Here is a 27051-nt window from a genome sequence, read left to right as displayed (position 1 = left end):
GGGAAGTAAAGCTGACATGTGTGATCTTTGCTATGGAAAGTTAGATGGTCTTTTGGACACTCTGAAAGACCACTGAACTGTTTAAATATGAGGAGGAAGACCTTGAATTTAGCTTCATCTTTAGAAAAATAGCAGGAAAAGAGGAAATACTTCCACAGAGATAGTATTGCTAATTTAGCAGATACTAATACCAGACTTTATATGAGGGGGAAATTGTTTTTCTTGAAATAAAATACATGTCTTTCACTCCCACTGTCTTACATTTGGGAACCCTGGAATGAGTGTGTGTCTAAGGAGTCTGTTCAGCAGTCAGGGATTCTTCCTTGCTTGCATCCAGAAAAGAGGTCCAGGGTCTGCTCCAATGGCATTGAGAGTGTGGGATGACAGCTGTCAAGTCTTCCTCACATCTCCTGTGTTATTCATAAGTTGGCCACTCTTTCCAGGTTCTGTATATGCCTTTTTTACCTTTATGGACCTGCCTACAGCCTCTGTCCTTCCCAAGCTCTTTGAATCATCACTCTTCACAGTTTCTGTCTGCAAGGTCATCTTGGGAAGCAACATATTGGCCTGTGGTCTTGGTGACCTGATGATCCATGTGCCATTAGAATAGGCCAGTCTAAGACACCTTTTCCTCCTGTGTCTTTCCTTCTTGTGCTCCAGCATAAAAATACTCCCATTCATTCTTCATTCACCCTTTCTATTGCAATTCTCTACAAAGGTAGAGGGTAATGACAGTGGTTTCCTTTTGAAATTAATGTAATTGGAAAACACTCCCACCTAAGAAACAAGCTCTAATTTCTCCTTCTGTTTTTATGACATTACAAGGACTTTGCTTTTGAGTACTTATTCACCATTATAACCCAAATCCAAATATTTGATTGAGGTATTAATTGAAATAGAGATCTTTGTATGTAGATTGGGGGTAGCTTTAGGAAATTTCATGGTGTTATGGAGCAATTTATCTAACCCCTGTAGACCCAGCTTTGTTCAGCTGTAGCTGCTGCTATGTAAACACTTAATGTAAGCAGTGATTGCAAGATTATTAACTACAGACAAAAGCAATTATTTTAGGGTCACTTATCTTAATCAATAGCTATTGCTCTGTTCAAACTCATCTCCTAGTGTAAATGGACTGAGACAAAAACCCATGGAAATGCCTAGACTTACCTCTCTAACAGTACATGCTTCAGGGCAGGGGGTAGGCTGCTGTTCAGAATGCAGAGACTTCAACTGCTATCCCTCTAAAGAGAGAGAGGGAAAAAATGTTTTGTACACTGTCACCACCAGTCCTTAAAATCCAGGGAGATGGAGAATTTAGACATATAGGAAAAAAGTACATTACCCTAAAACCTTATGCCACACCCTTTGATTCATTATATGCCATCATATTTACACATAAGTGTAACAAAGCAGTTACGGAAGGAATTTCTTGAATAAAAAGTGGCCTCATCACCCTAAATAATTGCCTTTACTTGCTCTTTTTTTTTTTCCACAATGATTAATTTTAAAGAGTGTACCTGCTTCAACAGAAAATGTACACCATGATGAAAATATATTGTTCAATATTATAAGAATATGATTTGTTTCAGGTTTGTTTTTCACTCAGGTTTACCACTGAAACAGACATTTAAGGAGAAAGGGATTTTATAGATAAATGGAAATATTAAAAAGAATAATGTAAATATAATTTCTTCCACTATAAGAGCTTCCCAGTGTTTGAAAAAATATTGTGTCCAAAGAGCATGTCTTTCGGTCTTCACACTTAAAAAACCCCTAAGTGTGATTTCAAATTAGGTTAAAAAGTGTTTGTTTGAGTGCAATGTTGCCTGCTTACATGTTGGATTTTCTGTATGGAAGCCCTGTTCTCTTCTTAAAAGCTTCAAACTCTCTAGACTGCTTTTTAAACCTCAGCAATATCAATACTGTGAAAGCAAGTATTTATTGTGTTGCATTGTTGCTGTTCAATGTACATCATGTGCTATTGATTTAGATTAAGATGAAAGAAGGCTGAATCTAAAGTTGTTTCTTACTCATCTCTGTGAAAGACCAATATATTCATGGTGCGGAGGAATAACCTACTGTATTCAAATGTGCAGCTGAAAGGCAAAAAATTTGTTATCTTAGGTAACTTCATTAGGATCAACAAACTCACAGTCTTTATGACTGCATGCATATAGACTTCTAGCCTGCTGGCATAATTTCTGACAGCTAACATTATCTTTGCAAATCTAGAACACATTGCAGTGTTACACTGTTTATAGCAGTGTTCTCAACATGTTGAGATGGTGGAGTCTTTCCATTTTGTGGGTGTTGGAAGATAAATTAGGTTCTTCAGAGTCACATGAAGCTGCAGAATAAGGATAGGAGTATGGTTTTAGGGCCTGTTAACAGTGTTTTACCCTATTTCAGGAAGTTTAAGAAAATTTACAATATTATGTATTTCTCAGCAACTGCATCATACAACAGCCTAAACCCATTACAATCAAAAACTCTTCCTGGTTCCGTTGTGCAAATTTAGTAATCTGTTGTTTCTTTTTCCACAGGAGTGTGGTTGTACCAGTGAAGAAACCCCCTCCAGGTAGTCTGGCTGTTACCACTGTTGGAGCTGCCACAGCTGGGAGTGGGCTGCCACCGGGTAGTACACCTAATATATTTGCTGCAACAGGAGCTACACCAAAAAGTATGATTAATACAACAGGTATTGTCCTTAAATATTCTTGTGACCCTCATTTTGTCTTTGTTACCTCTTGTGGTGTTTTGTTTTTTAATCATCTTCGTGTTGCTGTTGTTGTAGTTCCAAAATTAAACCTGAAAAGATTAATCCTTGGCCTTTATTAGAGACAGTGGTTTTTCTTGGTCTGTATTTATAATCTTTGATAGAGCACAGTGGACTTACACAGCCTTAAATAAGTTCATAAATAGTCTCAATATTGCTTTATAAGTGTTGTTTAGAATTGAAATGAGCTAACTTTTCTAGTGCTCTGCAGTTGAGGATGTTTATATGATACTTACCAATTAATCCCTCTTTATGTATCAAAGAAAGTAGAGGCAAGTAGCTACTTAACAAGCATATTGTAGATTGTAGAGGGTGAATATTTTGGACAATTAGTATTTTTCAGTGAAAATTATGCTCTTTTTGGAAAGTTTTTTAGTAAGAAATAACTTAATTTAACTGAATTCATGCCTTATCAGTAGTTGTTTCTTGTGACCTATAGAAGGAGGACTAGACCTCCATTGAGAAAGGAATCCTTACTGAGAGCAATGGATATTTAACTTAAACTCCTTTGAAGTATCTGGCTATAGTATTTTCTCTTTCTAAAAAAAGCAAAAGCACTTGAGAGAAGAGCTCTCTTCAAGGATATCACAACTTTAGTCAAGGGTTGAGAACGTGAAAATCTCTCTAGGGTTGCAGGAAACAGAAGGGGATACTTTTGGCATCCTTCTGCTTTATGGAGTAATATGAGCTCAATTTTTTGTTCTTTCCTTTTGCATATTACCTTTAATACCTGGTAATAGAACTTTGATTTTGTTAAGGATAAAAAAAAAAAGAGCCTAAAATCTAACTTTTCTTAGGCAGGTGGGAGGAATGAATACTCTGAATAATGTTATTACTTCTCTCAACAGTCCATTTGTGTAGCCACGTCTGTCAATCTTGAATGGATTTCCTTTTAGGTATTCTTATGTCATGCAAAAAATATCTTGCACTGGAAACCTTGTTTTCCAAATGATACTGAATAGTAGTAAGCTTTTCAGTCTTCTTACTGATTAAATATCTGAACTATTTTGGCTGGGATGTGGTAGCCCTTGTTTGTAAGTAATTGCATTTTAAAAATCAGTTATTTCCCTAATACTGCTCTTTGTAGAGCGCAGTATTGCAGATGCCATGGTACATGTCTGGATTAAAGGCTCCTTTTTTTTGACAGATCTTACTGTTTCTTTTTTTTTATTATTTATGAAATTGTTTTTGATCCTAATCTATGGATTAGCTTGATTAAATGAAAAGTACTGATTTAATGGAGTTTCAGCAAGTGTGAGGTTTAATTAGAACTATATATGTACTGAATTCTGTAGAAAAGCATTATATGAAGATTCAAAATTTTTAAGATTTAAGTTTTATATCAACATTTTAGAAATGCTAAACATATTAATGACAGTTTAAAAAAGTAGTATTCCGTTGAAAATATTTAAAGAAATATTAGATTAAAAGGCTCATTTTGCCATTTTTAATTAAACTACACCTATGATAGTCAAAACAGTGACTCATGGATGTCAGTTTTTGAGACATATAGACTATCTAAAAACTTTCTACTTTATATACTTTTAATCTATTAAATATCTATGTTATTAATTATTTTAAAGTAGTGCATAGAATTTAATTGAATAGCACCATTTTTAAAATTTTTTCTATGATAGAAAGGAAACAGAATGCAATTTCTTAGAAACACTAGATGTCCCCCCAAACCTATTTACAGTTGTTTTTACAGTATGTCACAGGTACTCTAGAAATACGTATAGAAATAGTTATATCTATGTGATGGGTAGCACAATCCATAAGGTATATTCTGTGCTGGACTTATGTGAAAGTTGTTTTTTTCAGTTATTCATGGGTTATAGTTGGTGTTTACATTCCATCTGCCATCATTGTAACAGTCTATGTCATGTCATGACTTAATGAGATGTATGTTACTAAAGTCCTTTAGTGCTGTGAATTCATCTTTGTGGAAATAAGTTTTCCTCCTTCATCTTTTTATGAAAGAAACTGGCTTTATAGTTTCTTAGAATGGATTTCTATAATTCGTATCCTGATTCTTACTTCCATGTTAATACAATGGTTCTAGATCTGTTTGATCTTCTGGAAGCCTAGTTGGTTGAACAACTTAGCAACTGCATTTTTAAACAAGCTTCATGAAGAAAATTTCATTTTGGAAGGAAAAGGGAATAAACCATAAAAATATGTATATAGGAATTAAACAAGTGAATAAGTACACAAATGCACACATAGAGACATATATATACATATATGTGAAGGCTTAATCTTTCTTAAGATATCTTATTCTCAATTAAGTTGCTGTGATTACTATGTTGAGAGAGATAGCCTACCTTATACTTTTGTGTTTCTCAGTGTGTTTGGGTAAATTTTGAATTTATATTTAATCCAAGTCAGATCACGCAGTGTAAACCACAATCCATCTCCCAATCCTATTATTAAAAAAACTTCCTAAATCCGTTCCTAATCTAAATCCTGAACCTCACCAGCTACTTTAGTGTCAGCAAGCCCAGTAAATCCTGCTTGCATTTTGATAGTGTTTTGAATTTAAATATTCTTAAATTATCTAGTCATAATTCCAATCTTTACCTTCTTTTATCAATAAAAAATAGCTAAAGTAAAATTTAAAAAAAAATCATTCCTGCTGCCAGAGTATTTTTCACACTTACCAGCATTCAACTTCTACTTCACTGCTGGCTGGCTGTTTGAGCAGTTAAGAAACCATTAATGCTTTGTAGATCTCTGCAGGAAACTGAAAAATATTATCATGTGTAATGCAAAGGACATTGATGTACCTACTGCTAAAACTGACCAGAAACAGGGAGTTAACAATTATAATTTTTGGCAATGGCCAGGATAATGTCATTGATCTCTAAACTGGGGTTCTTCAGCCTTCATTGCTAACTAGGATAAATCTTGTTGCCTGCCAGCCTCTGGTAGCATTGCAGTCCCTCAGGCTTTGAACTCCAAGTCCAAGACTGTTTGTAGCTACCTCTCTTGCAGTGGTGTGTTGCAGAAGGACTGTGCAGAACAGGGACAGCATTTATCACAGCACTCTCACTGTTCATGGCCTCTCTGAGCCCTTGCTGGTTTGCTTCAGAGAGGCTGAGCTCACAGCACTGTTTCCAGCAAACATGATAGATTGGCATTCAGAGTCTAAGTTTAGCCCTTAGCTCTGACCCAGATCACTTAAAGTATAAATGTATGCTCTGTGTGCTCAGTTTTTTTTTTTTTCTGGGCAGCTGTTCACAACCCATTGAAATGATACCCCCAGTGTCCTTATTTTTGAGATCTTACAATTCTCCTTGACTCAAGGAAGGAAACAGAAAAATTGTAATTAGAGTCTAAATACTCCTCAGACACCAATTTCCCCCATTTCTTACTGAAGTGATGTATATTTTCTATCTTCCCTGTCATTTTTTAATTTCTATTTTAGTTTCTGCCTGTAGTTGCAACTGGGCAGATAAAAATGCGTATATAAATATATTTTAAGAAATATTTAAAATTTTATTCTCTACTCAAGCTCATATTAACTACACCTTTATTTGGAAAGATCTTGCTTTACAGTATGATGTAAAATTATTTTCAACTTTGGAATATAGTTTGGGAATAGTGGAAATGAGGTAAGATTTATTTTGCCTGATTTTCAATAGATTTCATGCTTATTATTTTAATACCAGTAAAGTTAAGGTTTTGATTTTTTGATAACCACATAGAAAGGTTTTCACTATTTTAGAATAGATAACATTATTTCCCTACTTAGAAGTAGATTAATAATACAAGGACTATTTTAAAAGTTTTGTTTCATAAGACTGAATTAAGGTTTGTGTTTTTTGGGGGACAGGTGCAGTAGACTCAGGATCTTCTTCTTCCTCTTCGTCATCCAGCTTTGTGAATGGTGCTACCAGCAAAAATCTGCCAGCTGTCCAAACTGTTGCTCCAATGCCAGAGGATTCAGCTGAAAACATGAGGTACACAAGTTCTATCTTTTAATATTAATTATAATTTCTCTTCCCAAATTTTTCTAAAATAAAATAACTCATTTAATGTGCATTACTGTAGTTATATGTGTGCTACAGTGTATGTAATTTTTGGGTACCAAGGATGTGTATGCTAAAATAACACTTCTCTGAAAAGTCTGAGTTTTTCAACTGAAGGGTCTACCTTGTTTAAATTATGCCAGACACTAAAACTTCATTAAAGTATTTTTTCAGTTGGCTGGTTTATTTTCTTTATTCAATAATGGTAGTACATATTGGAAAGTAAGAAGTTTATAATTGGAGCACTAGGCAGTGGAAGAAGACACTCAACCCCTCCTGAACAAATGAAGGTTTGTGTTAAACTGGAGAGGAAAAAACCAGACTTGTATTTGAAAAGGATAATAACAATTTTACTTGTTCTGGAGTACTCTGCAAATACTGTGGAATTTATGAGGCTGACATACTGCTTACTCTGACATGACATTTCCATTTACTTAAAGCCATTTAAAAACTGTAAAGTTTGATCAAATTATGATCATCCTCTTTTCTAAAGAAGCTTACAGAAACTTTTAAAACAGGTGTGATTTGACATAATTTAGCTTCTATTGTGAAGTTTTCTTACAATCATGGTCTCTTTTTTTTTTCACAGTATCACTGCAAAGCTTGAAAGAGCTTTAGAAAAGGTGGCCCCTCTCCTGCGAGAAATTTTTGTTGATTTTGCCCCTTTCCTATCTAGAACATTATTGGGTAGCCATGGACAAGAGCTGTTGATTGAAGGTACTGTTCTGTCATGAGATTATATTATTTTAACTATTATTCATTTGATATGAACAATTTTTTATTTTCACTAGACTTCATATAACTATTTTTTACAAAATAATTAATCAGTTCTTAATACATTGTGATTTCAGTTCTTTGCAGGTAATTTCATTTCAAGTTAAAAGTGATAGCTTTTATATCCTTTTATTCCCCTGAGATGCTGTGTAATGATACATCCTCACAAAATAATCTCCATAGTTCGCCTTTCTGTCTTCAGATTAATTCAGTGCTTCAGCCTGGCTTTGAGAAAGTAGTGAACATGTAATTAAAAAGTGTAAACTACTCCCACAGAAGAAAGTAAAAAGAAGACCATGCTCCAACATTGTATCTGCATTTGGTAGGGCTGTTTTTTCCTCAGGCAGGTCAATTCACAAAGGCACATAAAGAGGGGGAAAAAAACCTGCTAAATTTTAAAGAAAAGTATCCTTGACCACTTTCAAGGATTTTTATGGGGTTTATGTGCTATCTTCACCACTTCATAGTTAGAAAATTTGCTTCACAAATGAGGCAGGGATTAATGTAGAAGTTATAGAGAGCATGCAAATATGACAAGCTCATGAAAAAAGTAATGAATCAGTACTAGTGCAGCTAAAATAGTGAAGGGGGAATTTGCATCAACATGCACAGATCATGTATTCAGACAAATATATTCAGCCAAGTAAACTTTTTCCTTTCAGGATTCTTCTGACACACAGTATTGCTGTTAATTGAGAGGAAAAAGTCTCATTCTGACAAGGCTTATAGTATGGAAAGATCTACACAGAAAAAAAAACAGCTTTGTGTTTAAATTCCAAACCCCCTTCTATTATACATGTGTTTTACCTAAATGTTCGTGTACAGTTTTTCCTATGGTAATTCCATGATTACATCTCACAGTGGTGGCTCTTGTTACCAGAAATATTTACATCTTGTAACTGAAATTTTCTACAACCTTCTTTTCTTTCATCTTCTTATTATTTAATAATATTATTGTTGAATAATACCGAGGAATGGTATAGTAGTAGCTTAGAGTACTCAGAAGCTTCAGGTATTGTTTATTGTTAATTTTATAGCTTGTGATTAAGTTGCACTTCTCACTTAATGACACCTAAATTAATGGTCTGAGATTCACATTACGATGACTAAGATAATTTATGGGCTACATTCTTAAGTCTCTTATTTCAGTGAAATTGGTCGCAAAATTTGTAGCAGTATTATCCTTTTCCATTTGGCAATTGATTAATTGCAGAATAGCTTTTATAAACTATCACTAAAATTGTCTTAGTTCTCCTGAGTTCTTTAACTGATTTTAAAAATTCTTCATTGATGTCGTTCTGCTTTTGTATTTTTGTCAGATCTGTAGCATGAACAAGGCTATAACAGTTCCCAGGATATGACAAAGACTGAAATGCTAGAGGTCACAGGAATCTCACAACTATACAGCCATATTTAATCTCACTATTTATCCATAGAGAAAAGTTTTGTTGAATTGTTTTCGGCATATAGCATTTTTCTGATAACTGCTTGGAGTGTCATTTCATATTTTGCCCCTATTTTGCTCCCTATCTATGACTTAGCCACCCAATTCGAAATCAGAAAACATTGGTCACAAACCAAATACTGAATTCCAAAACAAGCAATGTCCTCTACATCATTTTTCTTTAATTTTATATCTCACCTTCTCTTCAGTCAGTCTCTCATTCCTGATTTCTAAAAACCAGTCCTTTCTTCCCAAGATATTGAAATAGAAATCTGGGAAGTAAAAACATTTAAGCACACCATAGATTTTTACATTGTGAGACTTGAATTTTTCTTTTCCACCTCTGAAATACTTGGGCTTTTTTTCTTCTTAACAGAGGATTCATAATTGCTTTTATAGTCATTGTGTACTTCTGATCTTTTATCTCTTAATTGCCTCCATGAGACCCTTTTTCTCAACTAAACTGAATTCTTGCCTCGTAAAGATGCCTTTGAAAGAGAATTCCAAATTCTCTCTTATTCTGATACCTGATTTATTTTGAGAAGTTTTCTGTCATTCCTTACTGAAAGCCAGGGGTAATCTTGAAGAATTTGAAAGTGCTATCCGGGTAATGACTCAAAGAAAGAGGGATTTAGGGGTGTTATTCAGGATATAAGTGTGCATACAATTCCTGTGGGGCTTTGATAATAGAAATTTGGTGGGGGTTTTTTTGGTTTTTTTTTTTTTTTTTAATGCAAGTAGTAATTAACTTGACACTTTTATATGCAGTGGTATATTTTGTTACTTTATATGTAAAGGTTTTAGTTATAAGAATCAAAAAGGAGCAAATAAACTTTAAGTCTTAAGGCACTTGTCTGTTTTTTAAATTGATCACCGTAAATATATGTGTTGTGTTCCATGAAGGATGTACTTTCAAGTTTAAGATAACCTTTCCTTCTTCACTCTTTTTCAAAACCTCCTCATGGTATGAAGTTTCTCCCCTATCACATTTTGGTAAAATCAGAGTACTGTCAGATATCCTTGATGCCGTGTGCTTTTTCCTGAGGCTCTTTCCAGTGCGTGCTTGTAAGAAATCCTAAATGATTTTCAGATTTGGTAAGAATGTACACAGACTTGTAGCTGACTGCATACTGAAGAGCACAAAACAAAAGGAAGCGGAAAACAAAATTAATTTTAAAACTTCTAAAACAGGTTAATCATACAAATTTTCCCGAATATCTGATGCTTTATGATAGCTGTTGTCAATATATTTTTGGAAATGTGAATACAGGTTAGTTATGATTTCACCTTTTTGTTGTAGTGCAGCTGCCTCAAACCTTTGGTGAAAAATCTTGAAGTCATATCCTTTTCCATCAGGCTTTATCATCATTCTGTCCCATGGGAGATTGGTTGATCTATTGTTTGAGTAAATTATGCTTAATGTCTTAGGACCTTCTTAACTTTTGAGTGGAGTTGAAATGAACAGGCTGCAATGGCTCAGTCTAGACCAAAAACTTTGGCCACTAATACTTGAAATTATTAATTTCTCTTGCTCTGGTAAATTCCTAAATGTGACTGGTAACAGAGGAACCCATCAGGTAGTAATCTGATATTGCACAATATATTTATTGGTAAAATTCCTCGTCTATTTGCTCTACTAAAATTACTAAATTACTAATTACTGAAATAGTTACACTGAAATAGTTATTTGCTCCTATCTCTAAAACCAATTCTTTCTTCAAAGGTATCTTACACTGCATTGAATTTCAAATGTTTTATCAACTTCTCAGAATATTTTATGAGTAGAAAATATTGTCAGTGATGGGTTAAAAGGGGCCTTTTTGCATTTGAATACAAACAGCTTCAAACAGAGTATACCAGAACCAGCCCAACACTGCTGTGGTTCGTCAACTGAGGTTCTTCCAATGCCTCCAAGAACAGAAGTTGCAAAGGTTAAAATCGTCTGTACAGAATCTAATTGGAAACAAACATGCAATACGTGTAGGCCACATATTTGAGCTTAGCAGAGCTCATTGTGGAGTTCCATTTAACACTTGCACAGATATGTTTTCGCTAACTAGTTTCCATATGGTCTGCAAATTCCCTCCATGTAAAGTGCATGACAACATTCTAGCTTTTAGGTGAAAATGTTACAGGCAAGTGTAATCTGATCTGTGGCTGAAAGAAAAGCTATATCCTCTTTTTGTCAAGCACAGATGGCTAAAAGTATTTCCACTACAGCTATTCTTGGAGTGTCTGGAACTGTAAGAATAGATCCACGATTGAAACACAGTCACATAGAATGCTTTCCCTTCTCTTGAGTGAGGTACCAAAGAAACTTCACTGATGCTTTTACTTTGCAGTGTCACTAGCTGGGTAGAAGGTCAGCCAGGTAGCCCTTCTCCAAAGGATCTCTGATGAATTCCTTGCTGTGCATTTGATATCTTTCTGATACAGGCACAATTAAAGTCAGATGACAGAGAGAATGTTTTTGCGCTGATAGAAGCAGGATCTGTTTTTCCTCATTAACTCACCACATGGCTCTATGAAAATATTCAGTAGAGGTGGTGATGGACTAGCTTTGTATCATGTTTGACAGGAGGTTTCTTGAAACAATTGAAAAATTGCCCAAAACATTCCTTTGGAAACCACAGATAGAACTTGGGTGCTAAGTGACACTATTCTAAAAGCTCCCCAAGACCCCAAGTGTGACATCACTGTGGCATCTACCAATACTGGCACAATTAGTTTCTGATTTTCTTGAATAATACTGAATGTTTTATTAGGAAAAGCAGGACAACCGTTTTCCTTTAGATACTATGATAATCTGGAAATCCCTTATGCTTTCTGGGGAAAATTTACTTTTTTGGAGCTTAACATGCCCCTTGAGTTTCTCTTAGAAACTTTTCAGGACCTTTGTATTACTGTGTACAGGACCACAGATGCTGCAAAGCAGAAAAATGCTTGTTCTTGCACAACTTTTTTCCCTGTACATTTTATTCTCTCATTCTTTTATCTCACTCTGCCACATTCAAAACATTTTCATTTGTATGTCCAGGCATGCTTTCTTCCAGCTAACTAAAAATAAGGTAATTGCCCTACCAGTATGTAGGACAGCATGTAGCCAACATTTTGAACAAAATAAATAATTTAATTATTATTAGCAAGTAAGAGGGGAAAGGAATAAATAAATAATTTTATGATTTTAAAATTTTTATTAACTCAAATTAACATCTAGTAAATAAAGTTTTAAGCTATTTATGGTGCTGAAATTTCTATAATCCAATATTTTGTCTCCTTTTGCTATTTTTATTAACAGTCTTTTTTATAGTGTTGAATTGTTCCTGGCAAAACTAAGTGCTAAGGTGAAGATATACAAAATGAGAAACAAAGGCTTTGCATTAGAGAGATATATTGAATCCCTTTCTGGACTAACCAAAACTCAAGAAAAAGCCAGATTTCAACATAGCCAGATGCTGAGTCCAACTTCTAGGAGCAAAGAACAGACTTATACCCATCCTAAGGATCCTAGGCGAATGGAGGGATTGCCAAAATAATTGGGATGTTTGGCTCCCTTGGCTCATTGCTGAGGCAGCAAAGACTTGTCCAGTGCCTTGGAAAAACAAATGAGTGATTTCATTTCTATGCATAAATTTGGTTAAACTCCCACTATCTTGTTCCATAGTCAGCACTTCAAGAATGATGCACACACTGCAGAGGTATGAAGTACTAGGTTAGGAGCTTGATATGTTCAATGTATCAAAAAGACATAAAAAGAAGTTAAATACTACAGGAAGCTTTAGAGTTTCCATCAAGAGAATGCCTGAGGAGGGTAAATATGATTGGAAAACTATAATAGCACTTACCCTCAATTATTGCAATTGATGCTACTCGTAGTCATTATAACTATTTCAAAACTTTTTTCTAAATGTAGTCATCAATCCAACTTCTCAAGAGGAAAAATGTCATGTATTTGCTGGATGCTTTTGGAACTTCTTTGTGACTTTTGAGCATGTGAATCACCATTTTCTCTGTGCCACATCATGGAAGGAATAATAGTCTGCATTAACCCTAATTTGCTTTAACATCATCATGACTGCATTTGTTCACATGGTGATAGACAGGTGTACTTCAATGTCAGCTAGCCACCTGCAGAAATCAGTAAAAAAATCAGTATGCTTTTTCCCTGCTCTGCAGTTGATTGCATCTTAACTGTAGATGCAGTCAAGAATATGTCATTTTCCCTTGAGGCATCAAAGATGGTCAATGCTTATGCCACTTTATGAAATAAGCCTTTCTTCTGATTTTTTTATATGTGTGATCATGTGTGTATATATATATATATATATATATATATATAAATTGATTTCCATTTTTTGTAGAAGTTCTTTAATCATTACCTTGAAGGTCATTTTAGTATGAGACATTTTCTCTGCATAATGAATTTGTCTTTTCAGGGAAGCCTCATGTAAGCTCATGCCAGCTCTAGCTGTGTCTCAGATTTCAGAGATCTCTTGCAATTATATGACTGTATAGCTGTATATATGTACTTTAATCTTATTTTTTTGAGAACATGAAACTTATGTGATTGTTGTGATTGTACTGAGTGAGGAGGATCAGCCTTTTAGTTTCTTGATAACTTTGCAATGTGTTGGCCAGTTTAACAGAGGTTGCTTAAAAGATGTTATTTTTACACAATATTCCCAAATATAAACATCTGCTTATAAAAATATCCCCTGTCTTGGGTTAGGGTGTTTCTTACTCACCCTCAATATTTTCTCTGCACTATTATTTGAGGTATGCCATGATTGTTTAGTAAAGGAATGGAAAACTGAGTAATAACTCAAAATAATCACAGCTGATTCATTTGTAATATACTGTATAATATACTCTGTTGATACAATAGTGTGGACATTGCAGCATAAGGAGCAGGAAAGCAATTGATAAAGCAGGACTGTGGGAGCAGTAGGAACTCAGCCTTATTAGACATCAGGGAATCCCTGCTGGACATCAAGGGGATTGTTAAAACTTTCAGTGGAGGGGTCAGGCCAGTGTCATTTGCAATAGGTGTCTCACTGGACATGATCACTCTGCTCAGTAAGGATGAGGAATCTTATGCATTATTTGGTTGTACTGGGTCAGGAACTCTAAGTTGATTTTCAAAGCTAAGTTCATAATGTACTTTTTTGCTCTGCCACATGCCACTCCTTCCTTTCCTTGTGCCCAAAGTGACTAAGTGTACCTTCTTCTCTATCTAGGAAGAGGTGATACTGCATGTTTAACACAGTGCAGTTAAATCCAGTGAATTTCCTGACCCAATCCTCTGTAAGACAGTTTTTCTGAATTTGTGGTAGTAGGATTCCTATTCACAGATTACTTTTTGTCTTCACTATGAAGATTTGCAGAAAGATCCCAGAAAAAATGGCACTACTGTCTGAAATTAACCCCCTTCTTAGATAATGAGGTTGGAATAATAATGATTTATAGATAATGCTTTTCTTCAGTAAGTTAAAGTTTGTGTTTTTCTTTTTAGCTTTAAGAATTTCTGTAAGCAATTTACAAGATTAGGTTTTTACCATGAAGAAAACCATAGGTCATTTCGAAACAGGGCATGAAATCCTCCAACAGATAGAATTTAAAATACTGCTGCCGCTTGAAAAGCTACTTGCACATATTTTAACCCATTCATAAGCAGGAAAAAGAGAAAGTTCATGAATTTCAAACTGATGTGCAATTATAGGCATGTCATAAAATTGTTTTAAGAAGTTCTCTGTCTAGGGTTGGTTTTATTAGTTCCTAGTATCTGACTGAAAGGCTCCACAGTGTGCTCATGTTTCTGCCCACATTTTGGGACTGATCATGGGTTTTACTAAAAAATATCAATAAGTCAGGCACACATGAAGACAGAAAACAACACCAGTTTTCCAGAAGACTGTTTGGTAGGAACAAAGAAATGCTGAAGGACTAAGTGTATATTCAAATTTGCCTATTTATTTACACTTACTCCAGAGAGTCAAGGTTCAAAGTTTTGCAACTTACGAAGTTTCTTTAGAAGTAGGTTACTATTGACAAGACAGATGCCAATTCAGACAGCTGAAGTGCAGATGCCACAAAAGTCTCTATTATTTACCCACATTGAAATCTTCAAACTATAATGACCCCAACACAAGTTACAGAACATTTTTCTTCACATAATATTCCTTTATGACATCTTTAAAGGGATATCATTGCAAACACCAGAAAGAGGATACACATTCATTCAATTTTGATTTAACTCTTGATTTACTGAAGTTCCTGTGTGCAGAACTATGTTCTGAGCAGATGTTTAACATGGCAGGAAACATTATAGATCAGAGATCCAGATAGCAACTAGGAAATGCATAGCATCTGGCACCTTTTTGAAAGTAAACCTGCCAATAATTAATTACACATATGAGCCACTCTATCCCTGTCTAATGAGTTGGACACTTACTAAGATGTATTAGACGGTGGAACAGAGGTTAACTGCTCATGCCCTCTCCTCTGTCTCTGACTTGTGTGGTCCCAGTGTAACTTAAGGGTAGAAATTGTTGTTGGCACTCAGATTTTATGTCATTCATTAGATTATCATTATTACATTGATTAATAATCAAGATGTCTTTATATTCCAAAATGTAAAGAATTCCCATTAGACAGAAATTGCGGTTCTTCTGTTGCTTTGACAATGGAGGGAAAAAAATGACTGAAATTGTGAGACTAATTGTAACATTTAGTTAGGAGAGTGCAGATGTAAAAAATTAGTAAATATGTACCTTCGGGAAAGCAAAAGCTGGTAACAATATACAGTCAGGTTTAATGGAAGGAAACTCTGAAAGTTATCCTTGAAAATATAGAGGCCACTAGATGTTTGAAGTTACTAAATTACTGTTTAAAGTTCTATCATAACACTTATGATACAGTGTTACTTACCATAACACTTTATTATTAGGAAGTGAAGAGCACCAATTACAATTTTTTAAAAGCAAATAATGAAATGCACAAAATATTGTAGCCTTTAAAGAGTAAGAAAATGAGATAATTGTTTGTGATCCCTGTGTCCCATTTACTTCAGCAGTATTAGCCACTTTCTCATGAATTTCTTTTTCAAGCTGGTAGCCTGTAGTCCATTTGGAAGCCAAAAGGCCTAGAAAGGACTGGTCTTTTTGCCTTAGAATTCTATAAAAATACCCTCCCTGATGTCCTATCTCCCTATTACCCTCCTTGATAGTCCATCTTTTTTGTAATCCAGTTCTGTCTCTCTTCTTGCTTTAACTTCCAGCTTTACTGGGAAATATTTTTTCTAGTGAATTTTCCTACTAACCTACTAAAAAAGGTCTCTCTAGCAAGAGACCTATTTAAAGTTATTTCAAGAAAATAATTTTTAAAATATTCTGGAGAAAGTTCTTAACATGTGCAGGCACTGCTGTAATACAGCCTGTAGGTGGACTCATCATATCAGCTATACAGGAGTGCTGAATGGTAACATTGGACTAAGTTGTACAACATTTATTTTTTCAGAACAGCCACCTTTTCCCCCCTTATTATTTTCTCCTCTACTGTCCAGGTCCAAAGAAAAACGAGGTGGTATGCCAAAATGGTATTCAGTATCTACAGGATGTTCATGCTGTGACTGAAGCTCTCCACAGGCAGAGGTTCTTTGGTTCTTATTCCACTTAATTCATCATTCAGAACTCAGCAGGGGGACTCTGCCTGATTTTGGACTTGAAACAGTTAGGCTGGTATTTGCCCCAGCCCTTGTCCTCTGAAGGCTTAAAAATGGAATCAATCTACTTTATTACACCAGCAGTGTTTTCCAGAGAACTACCTAACTCTGACAATCTATAGGGTGCAAATAACATCTCTGTATCAGATGCCCTGAAAGATGTATTTCTCATGAGACATAGTAAAATAATTCTTTTCCATGTAGTCTGTGTTCTATGACCAGGTTCTTTATAAAATTATTCTCATTTAGGGCTGGTCACAGTTTTTCCATTTATATTCTTAACCTTCTGTCTACTTATCACCTGTTCTATGACCCAGGCTGAAACTTTTAATTAGTGACCAAATTTACAAAGTTTCCTTATTGGTCCTGATGATTTAAAGGCACTTCTCCAGTTCATTCTTTTAGATATGGATTTACTTGTTTCCTTGCCTTCAAGGTTTAAAAAAAGAATCTTGCACAAAAACTGTAGACTCAATTATTTGAAAAACCACTGCACTTGAATTTTAAAAAATATCTGTTTATAGATCATTTTTTGATTGGAAAAAAAATGTTAATTATAGTATAAACAATAATGAACCCTCTAGCTTGATTTACCTAGATATTAACAGATTCCCTACATAACCTGGGATTATTTTTGCAAGAACTAAGGTACATTATCTTTACTGTGTTCAGTGCAACTTTATGTTAAATTTTACCTCCTTCAAAAAAAGATCCTCAGATCTGCTAAACATCTATTCTCTTATATCGTATTTTTTGTCTGATGGTGTGTGAAATTTTATGATTCAGTCTTTTTATACTTCTTGTCTGTGGAGATTTTCTTGCAATGAGAAAACCTCATGCTGAAAGAACTTGTCAGACAACAGAGACAGTTGTGATATGTCAAATTAAGATGGCAAAGTGATGTCAAAGCAGGTCTAGAGAGAGCCCATAACAATGTTACTGTCAAGTAAATAAAGAAAACTGAAACACAAGAAATACAAGTTATTTCAAGAGATCTATGACTGCAGAGGGTTTTTTGTGTTTTGAGAGACACTGTTTCAGAATGATTATCTCTTGTCAGTAGGGCTTCAGGACAGAAGCGAGATCTGATGGCAGCCAACTAAGGTCAGCAAAGTTCAGCTTGGAGATTTTTATTTTCCTTTTCTTGTTATCAAATTCTCAGGAAACATTTATATTTACACAAAAATTGGTTTTCCTACTCAGGAGATCACATCTACTTAAAATAAGGGTCATCTTGGTCACCTTAGAAATTTAGGAAGCTGCATGAGCTCTGAGGTTTTCTTATACTCCCTATTTTTAGCTGTGCTGGTTCACTCAGTGTGACCCCAATATTGCTAAAGAGAAGAAATATAAGAAAGTAAGGAGGATCAGTAGGAGTAAGTGGTTTTATTGCTGGGCAGCTTAACCTTTTCTCACCATCCTTTTTTGTCATTCACCAGGGACATATTTCAGTTTTGTCATGTCCCCCTAATAATAGGAAAGAATGTAACAAGGAGCTAGTAGAAAATAATAGGAAGAAGAAAGCAAAAATTAATTCCTGTGTTTATTGTAAGAGGAGAGAAGCAAAAAGGAATAAGCTCATAAAATAGGGCATCAAATAGGAATAAGTTATAGACTGAAGCAGAGAAAAAGTTGATAAACTTTAGGAGTAAAAATAAAGCTTCATACCTAAGGAAAATACAGCATTGAGTAACACCTTTCCAGGGAAATCCTGATATTCTAGAGGCTGTTTTTTGGGATCATACCTATGATGTATCTTTTCCAGGATGTCCCTTTTGACAACCTTAGAAAGACTTGGAAAAGGTTCTTGAGATGAGCAGAAAGCACCATTGTTGTAGTAAAAGTATAAAATATAAACATTTACTTGTGTTAGTGAGTGAAATGAATATCTATTTCTTCTTGTATAGTTTGAAAATAATTAATTACTGAAGTAATACTTGCAAAATGTATTTCCTCTAACTCAGATTTGGGAGGAGGTGAAAGACTGAGGAAAAAAGAGAAAGGAGAGGTAGATGTTTCTTCATTTCAATAAGACCACCTCTTTTTTCCATGTATTAAATATATGGCAACTTCTTTGGTATCACTTGTTTCCATTTAGTAATTTTTCTACAAATTTAATAACAAAATTTGCAACTCTCTTGGGAAAGGAATGCTAAGAAAATACAAAAAAATACATGACAAAACTTCAAAAATATTTTAAATTGTCACATTTTAAATTAATTTTTAAATGTCTTTATCAATAAATGCTTTTCTTACTTCTTCCATTGAAATGAAATGTCCCTGACAGCAGCTAAGTTAGAAATTTATTGACAATTGTGAGCCACTTATTTGAATAATATCTTAGTATGAAGAGGGAAATTAGAAGACTTTCAGGATAATATTTGAATTTTCACAGTGGACGATTTGGTTTTGGAGGAAAAATCTGGATTGCTTTTCATTGAGACTCTTTCTAGATAAATAAGTGTTTGGGATTTTCTGGAACCTGTAATTATTGGTGTTTTCCAGGCTTCTGCTGAAAAAAAAAAGTTTATAACTTACTCAAGTCTACCTGAAAATGAAGTACATTTTGACAGAAAAGCAATAATTCCACTTTACAGACCTTTTCAAGATTGGAGATATTTTAGTTAGATCAACTGCAGTGCAGTGTGATCATTGATTTGGGTGTTTTTACCTGTAGTCTAGAAGAGGAGGAAATACATTAAATTTACAAAAAAATCCTAGTAAATATGTGTCATACCATTAAAAAAAAAAGCTTAACTTAATAGGGAATTGTTTTCTCATAATTAATATTTGTGTTGAATTATTTTATATAAAAAGAATATTTTTGTCTCTTTTTTTTTGTTAATGCTGATTAGAACAATTTCTCAATTGATGCATGATAGATTGATGTAAATTTTAGACCTGTTGTGTTATAGAAGTTGGATAATAATTTGGATAACCAAATTATTTCACTATCCCACAATACTTGAAAATATTTGGAAGATATTTAGAAAGAGTTCTGTCTGAAGAAACTGTTTTAAGAGAATGACATACAAATGCATATATTAAGTAAATTCCAATGGAGCATTGGACAAATAAAAATTTACCACAGACGTTAAATGAAAAATGGAATCAGTTTTGAAAATCTTCTGCAGTATATTAAACTGAACAGTGGTAGTGGATTTTATTTTATAGATTAGGTGGTCTCTTTTTCACTTGATGAAGGAGAATTTGTGCATCCCATTACACTAAATGAAAATTGTCCGAAAATCCACAGGTTAGCATAAGGCTGGACTCTTCAGAGTAGTGTGGCACTAGCATCAGTTTTGTCAATATCATTGCAGCTCTTGGGATTACTGGACAAAAGTCTGTAATTTTAAAAACTAAATCATCTATGTGCTGTAATAAATCCCCTCTCTGTGGGTACACTCTCAGGGGTTTTTGCCATTCTGTGATTCCATCTGGATGTTTTCCAGTCCATATTTAGATTCCTTTTTAGTAACTGCAATGTTGAAGAAGTTTAGGTTTTCTTACTTTAATAAAATTATTCAAGAAACTGTTACATACCATTCTTACTCTTTTAAATATTGCCCCAATATTAAGGTCTGTTTTGTTTTACAGATCTGACTAAAAGGGCTGACCCATTTAAGTTGTGTTGGGACAGGTTAAAATCTGGGGGATTTTGTTGACCTATCACTGTTTATTTGAGGTGTTTCTCCTAAGATGTCCATTCTAAAGATTTATGATAAAATTTTAAGGGTATTCCATTTGATAACCTGGATGATACCTTTCCTAGATTTCCAGTACCGGATAAAAAGACAATTGCTTGTAATGCAGTATCTTTCACCATAACCAAAAAATCCTTTAAGAATTGTAACTGCTTTGATCAACTAAAAAACACAGAGTCAAATTCACATTCACTGCATTTTTCTGTATCACTCTTCTGTTCTGTAAAGGAGATTTGCCCGTACAAAGAATGTCTGGAGTACTAATACAGCCATCCTTCATGGTCCCTAGAGTTGGCAATAATGTCAGTCAAGGCTGCTGAAGGAATTGTTAAATCCATAGCCCTGACTTTGTTATTTTTGTGAGTTGTGTCTTTGGAATAGTGTTTTCTTTCATCTAGTAAAAGCAAAGTTATAATTATTTTGCAACATGGCTGTGATTTCCATCTGCAGACTTTTTCCAAATCCTGAATATTTCCCAGCCTTTGCTTTTCATAAGGACCATTAGTGTAATTTAAATGCCTACAAAATATGTGACATATGTATGGTTCTAAAATCAATTTTGAGTGTAATCTTGCAAAGCTTTGCATTTGTTTAATACATAGCTTCCCCCTGCCTCCCCAATAATTGCTTGGTTTGGAATAAGAACATCTGGTGTTTCAATTTAAGTTTTGCATACTTAGCATTTACTTCCAAATTTTTCACCAATCTTCTATTTTCTCTCCATACTCTCTCCTTTCAGGTCTTTAGGGAACTCCCCAGGAACTTGATAATTCAAGAAAAACATTAATTTGAATCTAATTTTCTCTGAATGACAGCGTATGGAAGAGAGGGAATAATGTAGATTTAAATTATCCAAATAATAACTTTTTTGGTCAAAAAAGGAGTCCTTTTATTTCTTTATTATAAACTGCATTTAGAAATATATTTCAAGAAATCACGTGCCAGAATTTGCTGAAGAAAGAGGCTTAGAATGAGCAAATAAAATGTAAGGAAAACTCACATTTCCAACCAAAACATCACCATAACTTTTGTCCTAGTAGTTTCACAGCCAAAACATGCTTTAGTTTCTGTGTGCAGGGAGAAATGTCCTTGAAACTTTGTTGTGCCCTTCCTAACAAATGCTGAACAAAGTAGAAGGGAAAAAAATGAAAACCTAATTTGTGAGTGGTAATTACCGATAGAAAATTCCTACTCTGTCTCATGGCATAGAAATCACTGAGGATTATGGAAAGAGATATCACAGTAGGAATTACCCATAATTGTTATGAACATTTTGAAAGAATTTGAAACAGTACAGTTTTGTTTAAGGTACATGGAAGACTATATCAGTAGGAAGTAGAAAAAAGCTTACCTTACCAAAAAAAAAAGTTACAAAGAATTACAATGTTTTCTCTATTTTTTTTTCTGTGTAATTTTAGGTCTTTTTGCTTGTTTCTAGGTACAATTTACTCATTTTTCACATTACTAGAATAATGGATTTAATAGCATGTGTGTATTTTCCGTAAGTGTCTTGTACTATACAAAGCTCCTATAGTTTTGATGACATGCTGTAGAGGAGTAATAAAGACCAATTTTTCTCTGAACTGAGTTAAATGGATTCAACTTTCTCAAACATTTTACCTAGCCATACCTGAGATTTTTCAGATAAGCAGAAGCTATAACTGAGTGAAAGATTTCTAAAAGCTCTAAAGTTTTGTTAATTGCATTTTTTTTCGAAGTTGAACATGAGCTATAAAAAGATTTACATTTTGTTTTTTCTAGTATTACAATTGATTCCAGTTCCAATAAGGGTTTAGGTTGACACAAAGTAAAATCATTGAAAGAAAATGCAGGCAAACCTTGATAAATACCAGATGAAATTGTCGTGGTATTCAGTTAGACTCATACACACATTGTATTAATAATAATAAAAAGAAGTTCAAAACCATGATCTTATTTCATGAGGATTTTTTTTTAAAAATTGATTTTATCAGCCTACATTATATTTCTTCAAAATGTAAATTCACACTGACTAGTTCAGCATGGTGACTTGGAAGTTTTGAACCCATGACTTCATTAATGCCACAGGCATGACTAAAACAGTATAGTTGAAATTAATCTTTTTTTAGACATTAATAAGTCATAGTGAAAAGGAATAATTAGCATATCTTTGGGCCAACAGAAGAACACTGAAAAAGAAGTCAAGTAAACCATAGCATTTCAAGATAATTGCCAGGCATACATCATTTATTCCAGATTAGCCAAGGTCATGCACTTGATGCTTCCAGTTTTTGCATCCATATATGTGGTCATTGTTGCCATCAAATTGCTGAATTTTGATGGCTATATTTAATGGACTGAGAATAGACCATGAAGAAAACTACTGAAGAACAGCAAATGTAAAAAGCACACACTCCATTCAGTTCAACAGTGACCTTTTTAACCTTGCTGTATGCAGGAAATACCCACTTGTATTTTAGTAATTACATTAGCTTCCTTAATGGCATTTGATACAGATGGTATAGGAAGAACTTATCTGCTGCTGAAGAATGCAGGCAACAGTTTTAGTTTGAGTGGCAAATACTTTTTCTCATTAGAGTTGAGGAGGGGGAAGAGAACTGAAAATAGATTTGTGTGCTCTTTTCAATCAGAGATGCCATTATTTTTCCAAGCTTGTTATCTTTTTTTTTCCTCATTATGTTAAAACTAATAAAATTTTGCACACACTGAAAACTCCTGTCAAATCCTGCAAAATGGTAAAGAGGAAGAAAAAATACAGTTTTTAGCACTTTGAAGCTTAGAAAATCAATTGGAAAATTGATATTTATTCTGATTCATACTACAAATCCTATTTTTAGTTTTGTGAAGAGACCTCAACCAGCTTATGTCTTCAGTACTGTCTGAAAAATAGGAGGAAAACTTTTCTACCCCTCTTTTAATTTTTATATGTCAGGATATAGACTGTGCACTGAGGGAAATTTTTTTTTGTTCCTGTGCTATGCCAAAAGAAATGAGTCAATTCACACGATTTCGACTCCTAGAAGAGAGGAGGGTACAAATCTAGAAACTGAAAAAGTAATAAGATTATCTTTTTTTATGAAGGAAAGGTTAAATAGGAAAGGGATTGGGGTTCTTCCTAAACTTGCTCCTGCAGCTTTTGATGATGTGGGATCTTCATAATGCAACCAGAGATTGCATTCTGACAGTTTTTCCTAATAGGCAGAAATAGATCTGTCCTCCATTAGGTCTGATCTTTTTTTATCACTCTCTACTATTGACTGCACGACAACTCTGACAGTAGATTTTGAAGATGAATTGTGTTTTGTGTAATAGAAAAAAAAAATCGTTATTTATTTCAAATCTTAACTGCTCAATCAGGAAGAAGCGAAAATGGGAAGAAGCACAATAGAGCCCTTGGCAGCTAGGATGGAGGAAATGGAGCATATAATGGAGGGCACACACTTTCCCTCATGTTTGAGTGAAAGGAGTCCCTGAAGTAGGATTAGGGGGCTGATATATAAGAAATTTATAAAACAAAATGGTGGCCCTGCTATGAATGTTTTGCACTTCTATATTCTGTTTTACTTCAAGGAATGTATTATATGAGTACTTAAAGGTGAACAGAAAGTATTTATGTTTCTATTTCCTTCTTACTGACCATCAAGGTATGCAGGATTCCCCATTTTCTGTCTGGGCCACTCCAACTTCTGCTTATTCATAAGTAGAGAGCTGCACACTTAATTTCTTCAGTAGACTGAGACAAGCATTGTTGACACCGTAACCTTCTTTAATGAGGCTTTCCTATCTCTCACTGTATTTTCATATGAAAAAAGTGCTACAGTCTCTAAGATAATTATTTGTTTCTTTTGGACCTGGAAACTAGCCTCTTTTAATACTAGTGGTTATGAGAGGTGTTAATGACTGTTACCAATGGGTTATTTCATCAGCAGGCAATTAAAGAGCTGGTAAATAAGGGGCCTGCTGATGTGCTAACCAGATGTCAGTTCTGTATCCTTTTCTTTTTCTGAATTTCACAAAATCAGTTTGAATCTCCTTTCCAGTGCTGGAATGCTAAATCCAAGCTTGCAGTTGATTAGATGTGATATATAAAAATTATCAAGTAATGTCCAGAGGAATAGTGAAAGGACATCAGTTTGAGGTCAGATGACCACTTAGACCTATATCATTATCATGTTATTAAAAAGTTAGAGGGTATAAATATTCTTATTGTAAATAGATAATCTTGATCTAAGCAATTATGACTCTTTCAAACGGAATAATGTTTTTTCATGTCTGTAGCTTTGTGTTATTAGGACTAGATCATTCTTGTTATCTGGATGATTTTCATGAGTATTTATTCTAGCTTTGGGCCACTTTAGCCACAGTCCAAAATTTTTTGATATTGTTTGAAGCTGCACAGGTAGCATAAGAATGCCCAACTGTATTTGAAATTTAAGAACTTCTAATTTAATCAATTAAGCCAGAAAATATTCATTATGTATGTCTCTTCAAAGTATATATTTTATGTCAAGATTTCTTTTTGAAAACCTGGTGAAGATACAAAGATATTACTGCTGATGCATAATCACTTTTATGTAATTTAGTTGGTTTCTTTTTCATAACTGTGTATGGTGCTTATTCTGGATACATTTGTTCTTTTGATGTAAAATCAGAAGTAAACATGTACAAATTTAGAAGATTGTAGCATGGGGATAGGTTTCCAAGAGTTTTTTTTGCCTTAGTCATGTTTTAGTACACCTGAGGTCTGATTTTGAAAGATGTGTGTGACAGAAAGAGGTTTTATTTTGGTTTGTTTATTTGGTTGGTTTGTTTTAATTTTACAGAATAAGAGGTGAGTTCAGAATAAACCAGACAACAATCTATGATGAAATATTTGATGTGTCTGTCCTACCTGCATTGGCTTAACCGTAGAGTTCAGTCTTCTGTTTGGATTTTCTTTGTCAGCTTCCAAACAGTGGAAGTAGCCTGCAGGTGATAAGTATCTCATTAATCTTTCTGATCCTCTAGCACTTGAGCATGGGAATAGCTGATCAATTACAGCAATTGTCTCCCTAAATGAGCTTTGCACATCTGCCTCTTATTTCCTTAACTGCCCCTATATCTGATAGAATGGAAGCCTAGTGGCTTCTTACAGCTTGTTCTGTGTTACTGTACAATAAGGATGGGGTTGTTAGCAAAATGGGCACAAAAGGGTATTTATCCACTACCCCAAACAAATATACATGCTATCGTGTAGGAGTGCTTTTGTCTCTAATCACTGTTTGTAAAAACCTTCTTAAATCACATCAGCTTGCCTTCCAGCCACCTATTTAGCCCTTACTTTTAAGCTTATTTGTAAATTTATCATTTTTATAACATAGTCAATGTGTTTCCATGCCCTAAAGCATCATATCAATGTCTATATGGTTTTAGATACCAGAAGCTAGCACATGCAAAATTAACAGTAGAAATGAAATTTCCTGCAAATGTCCTTACAATTCATCTTTAAAATACTTAGATATGGCATCCTTCTCTCAGACAGTAAATTTACATTTCCAAAGCTACAAACCAGTATTTGCAATAGCGACAATGTTACTAGATATTTATTATTTACATGAAATACAGAACAATGAGTAACAGTTAGACTACATAATCCAAGGTTTGTTCTAAGAAACATGCCCTAAAAATTATGGGATTTGATTTTAATAAAAATATGATTTCTCATGAACGCCTTATTCGTTAATACTCAAGCTTTCAATTTCAGCATAATCAATTACCAGATAAAAATTAAAATAATGTCTAAGCAGAGGCTATATTCTTTACCTGTTATTAACGGATCGGTTTATTCTTATGGGTATACATTATTTATTATTCAAAAGCTGTTAACTTATGTTTATCATACATTAAATTGCTTCAGATTATCCCAATATTTATTGATTTATTTATTTAAATAACTATGCTAAATGCCAAAAATAATTAGAAGACATTCTGTCCTGAACTGGTCTAGATTATTCCAGGTGATTTTTATGAACATTTAAATATTCTTGAAACTGAAAGTCTCAGTTAATTGTGCTTGAAACTTCTTTTATTCTGAGTTATAAAAAATATACATTTATATATTTTATGGATTTTTGGAATGATGGAGCGATAATATCAAAATACCACCATCTTTTAAACTAATTTTTGACTGTTTATTGCAGGTCTTGTTTGTATGAAGTCAAGTACTTCAGTGGTTGAACTGGTTATGCTGCTTTGTTCACAGGTAAGATATTCTCTGGTTTTGATTGGATTCATTTCCTTGTGTAATCACTGTCAGCCAATGAATTGTATCTGGCAGTTTGTTTCATTCTTCCATTTCATTACAAAAAAAAAAAAAAACAAGTTAATTTCTTCTGGTAATACATAAATTGTAGATTTTTTTTTTTTTAGAGATGAATTCTGTAGTTTTTCTATATTCACAGGGTATACAAGGTATATTTGCATTTATGTTCTAAAAAGGTATGGATGTACATTATGCATTTTCTCTGTGTATGAGCTCTCCTGCAAGCCTGTTCTTATTTAGAATATGTAAGTAGGATACTGTGGTCATAATTTTATGTTGGAATTTCTCTTTTAATTAG

General features: G+C 34.1%; 1 protein-coding gene across 7 annotated transcripts in view; it reads left to right on the top strand.

Moving 5' to 3' along the window:
- The window catches only part of NBEA (neurobeachin), a 459156-nt gene that overhangs the window by 184841 nt on the left and 247264 nt on the right, over positions 1 to 27051 (top strand). For 6 of the 7 annotated variants that reach the window (XM_077173791.1, XM_077173789.1, XM_077173793.1 and 3 more), the window contains 4 exons: positions 2544 to 2698; positions 6612 to 6738; positions 7397 to 7524; positions 26632 to 26693. In XM_077173791.1, the coding sequence (XP_077029906.1) occupies positions 2544 to 2698; positions 6612 to 6738; positions 7397 to 7524; positions 26632 to 26693 (472 nt within the window). The remainder of the gene's footprint in view (positions 1 to 2543; positions 2699 to 6611; positions 6739 to 7396; positions 7525 to 26631; positions 26694 to 27051) is intronic. The other variant, XM_077173788.1, reaches the window with a different exon arrangement.

The sequence above is a fragment of the Agelaius phoeniceus genome, chromosome 2 (assembly GCF_051311805.1).
Source record: "Agelaius phoeniceus isolate bAgePho1 chromosome 2, bAgePho1.hap1, whole genome shotgun sequence".
Classification (NCBI taxonomy): Eukaryota; Metazoa; Chordata; class Aves; order Passeriformes; family Icteridae; genus Agelaius; species Agelaius phoeniceus.
This window is presented reverse-complemented; position numbering and strand designations above follow the sequence as displayed.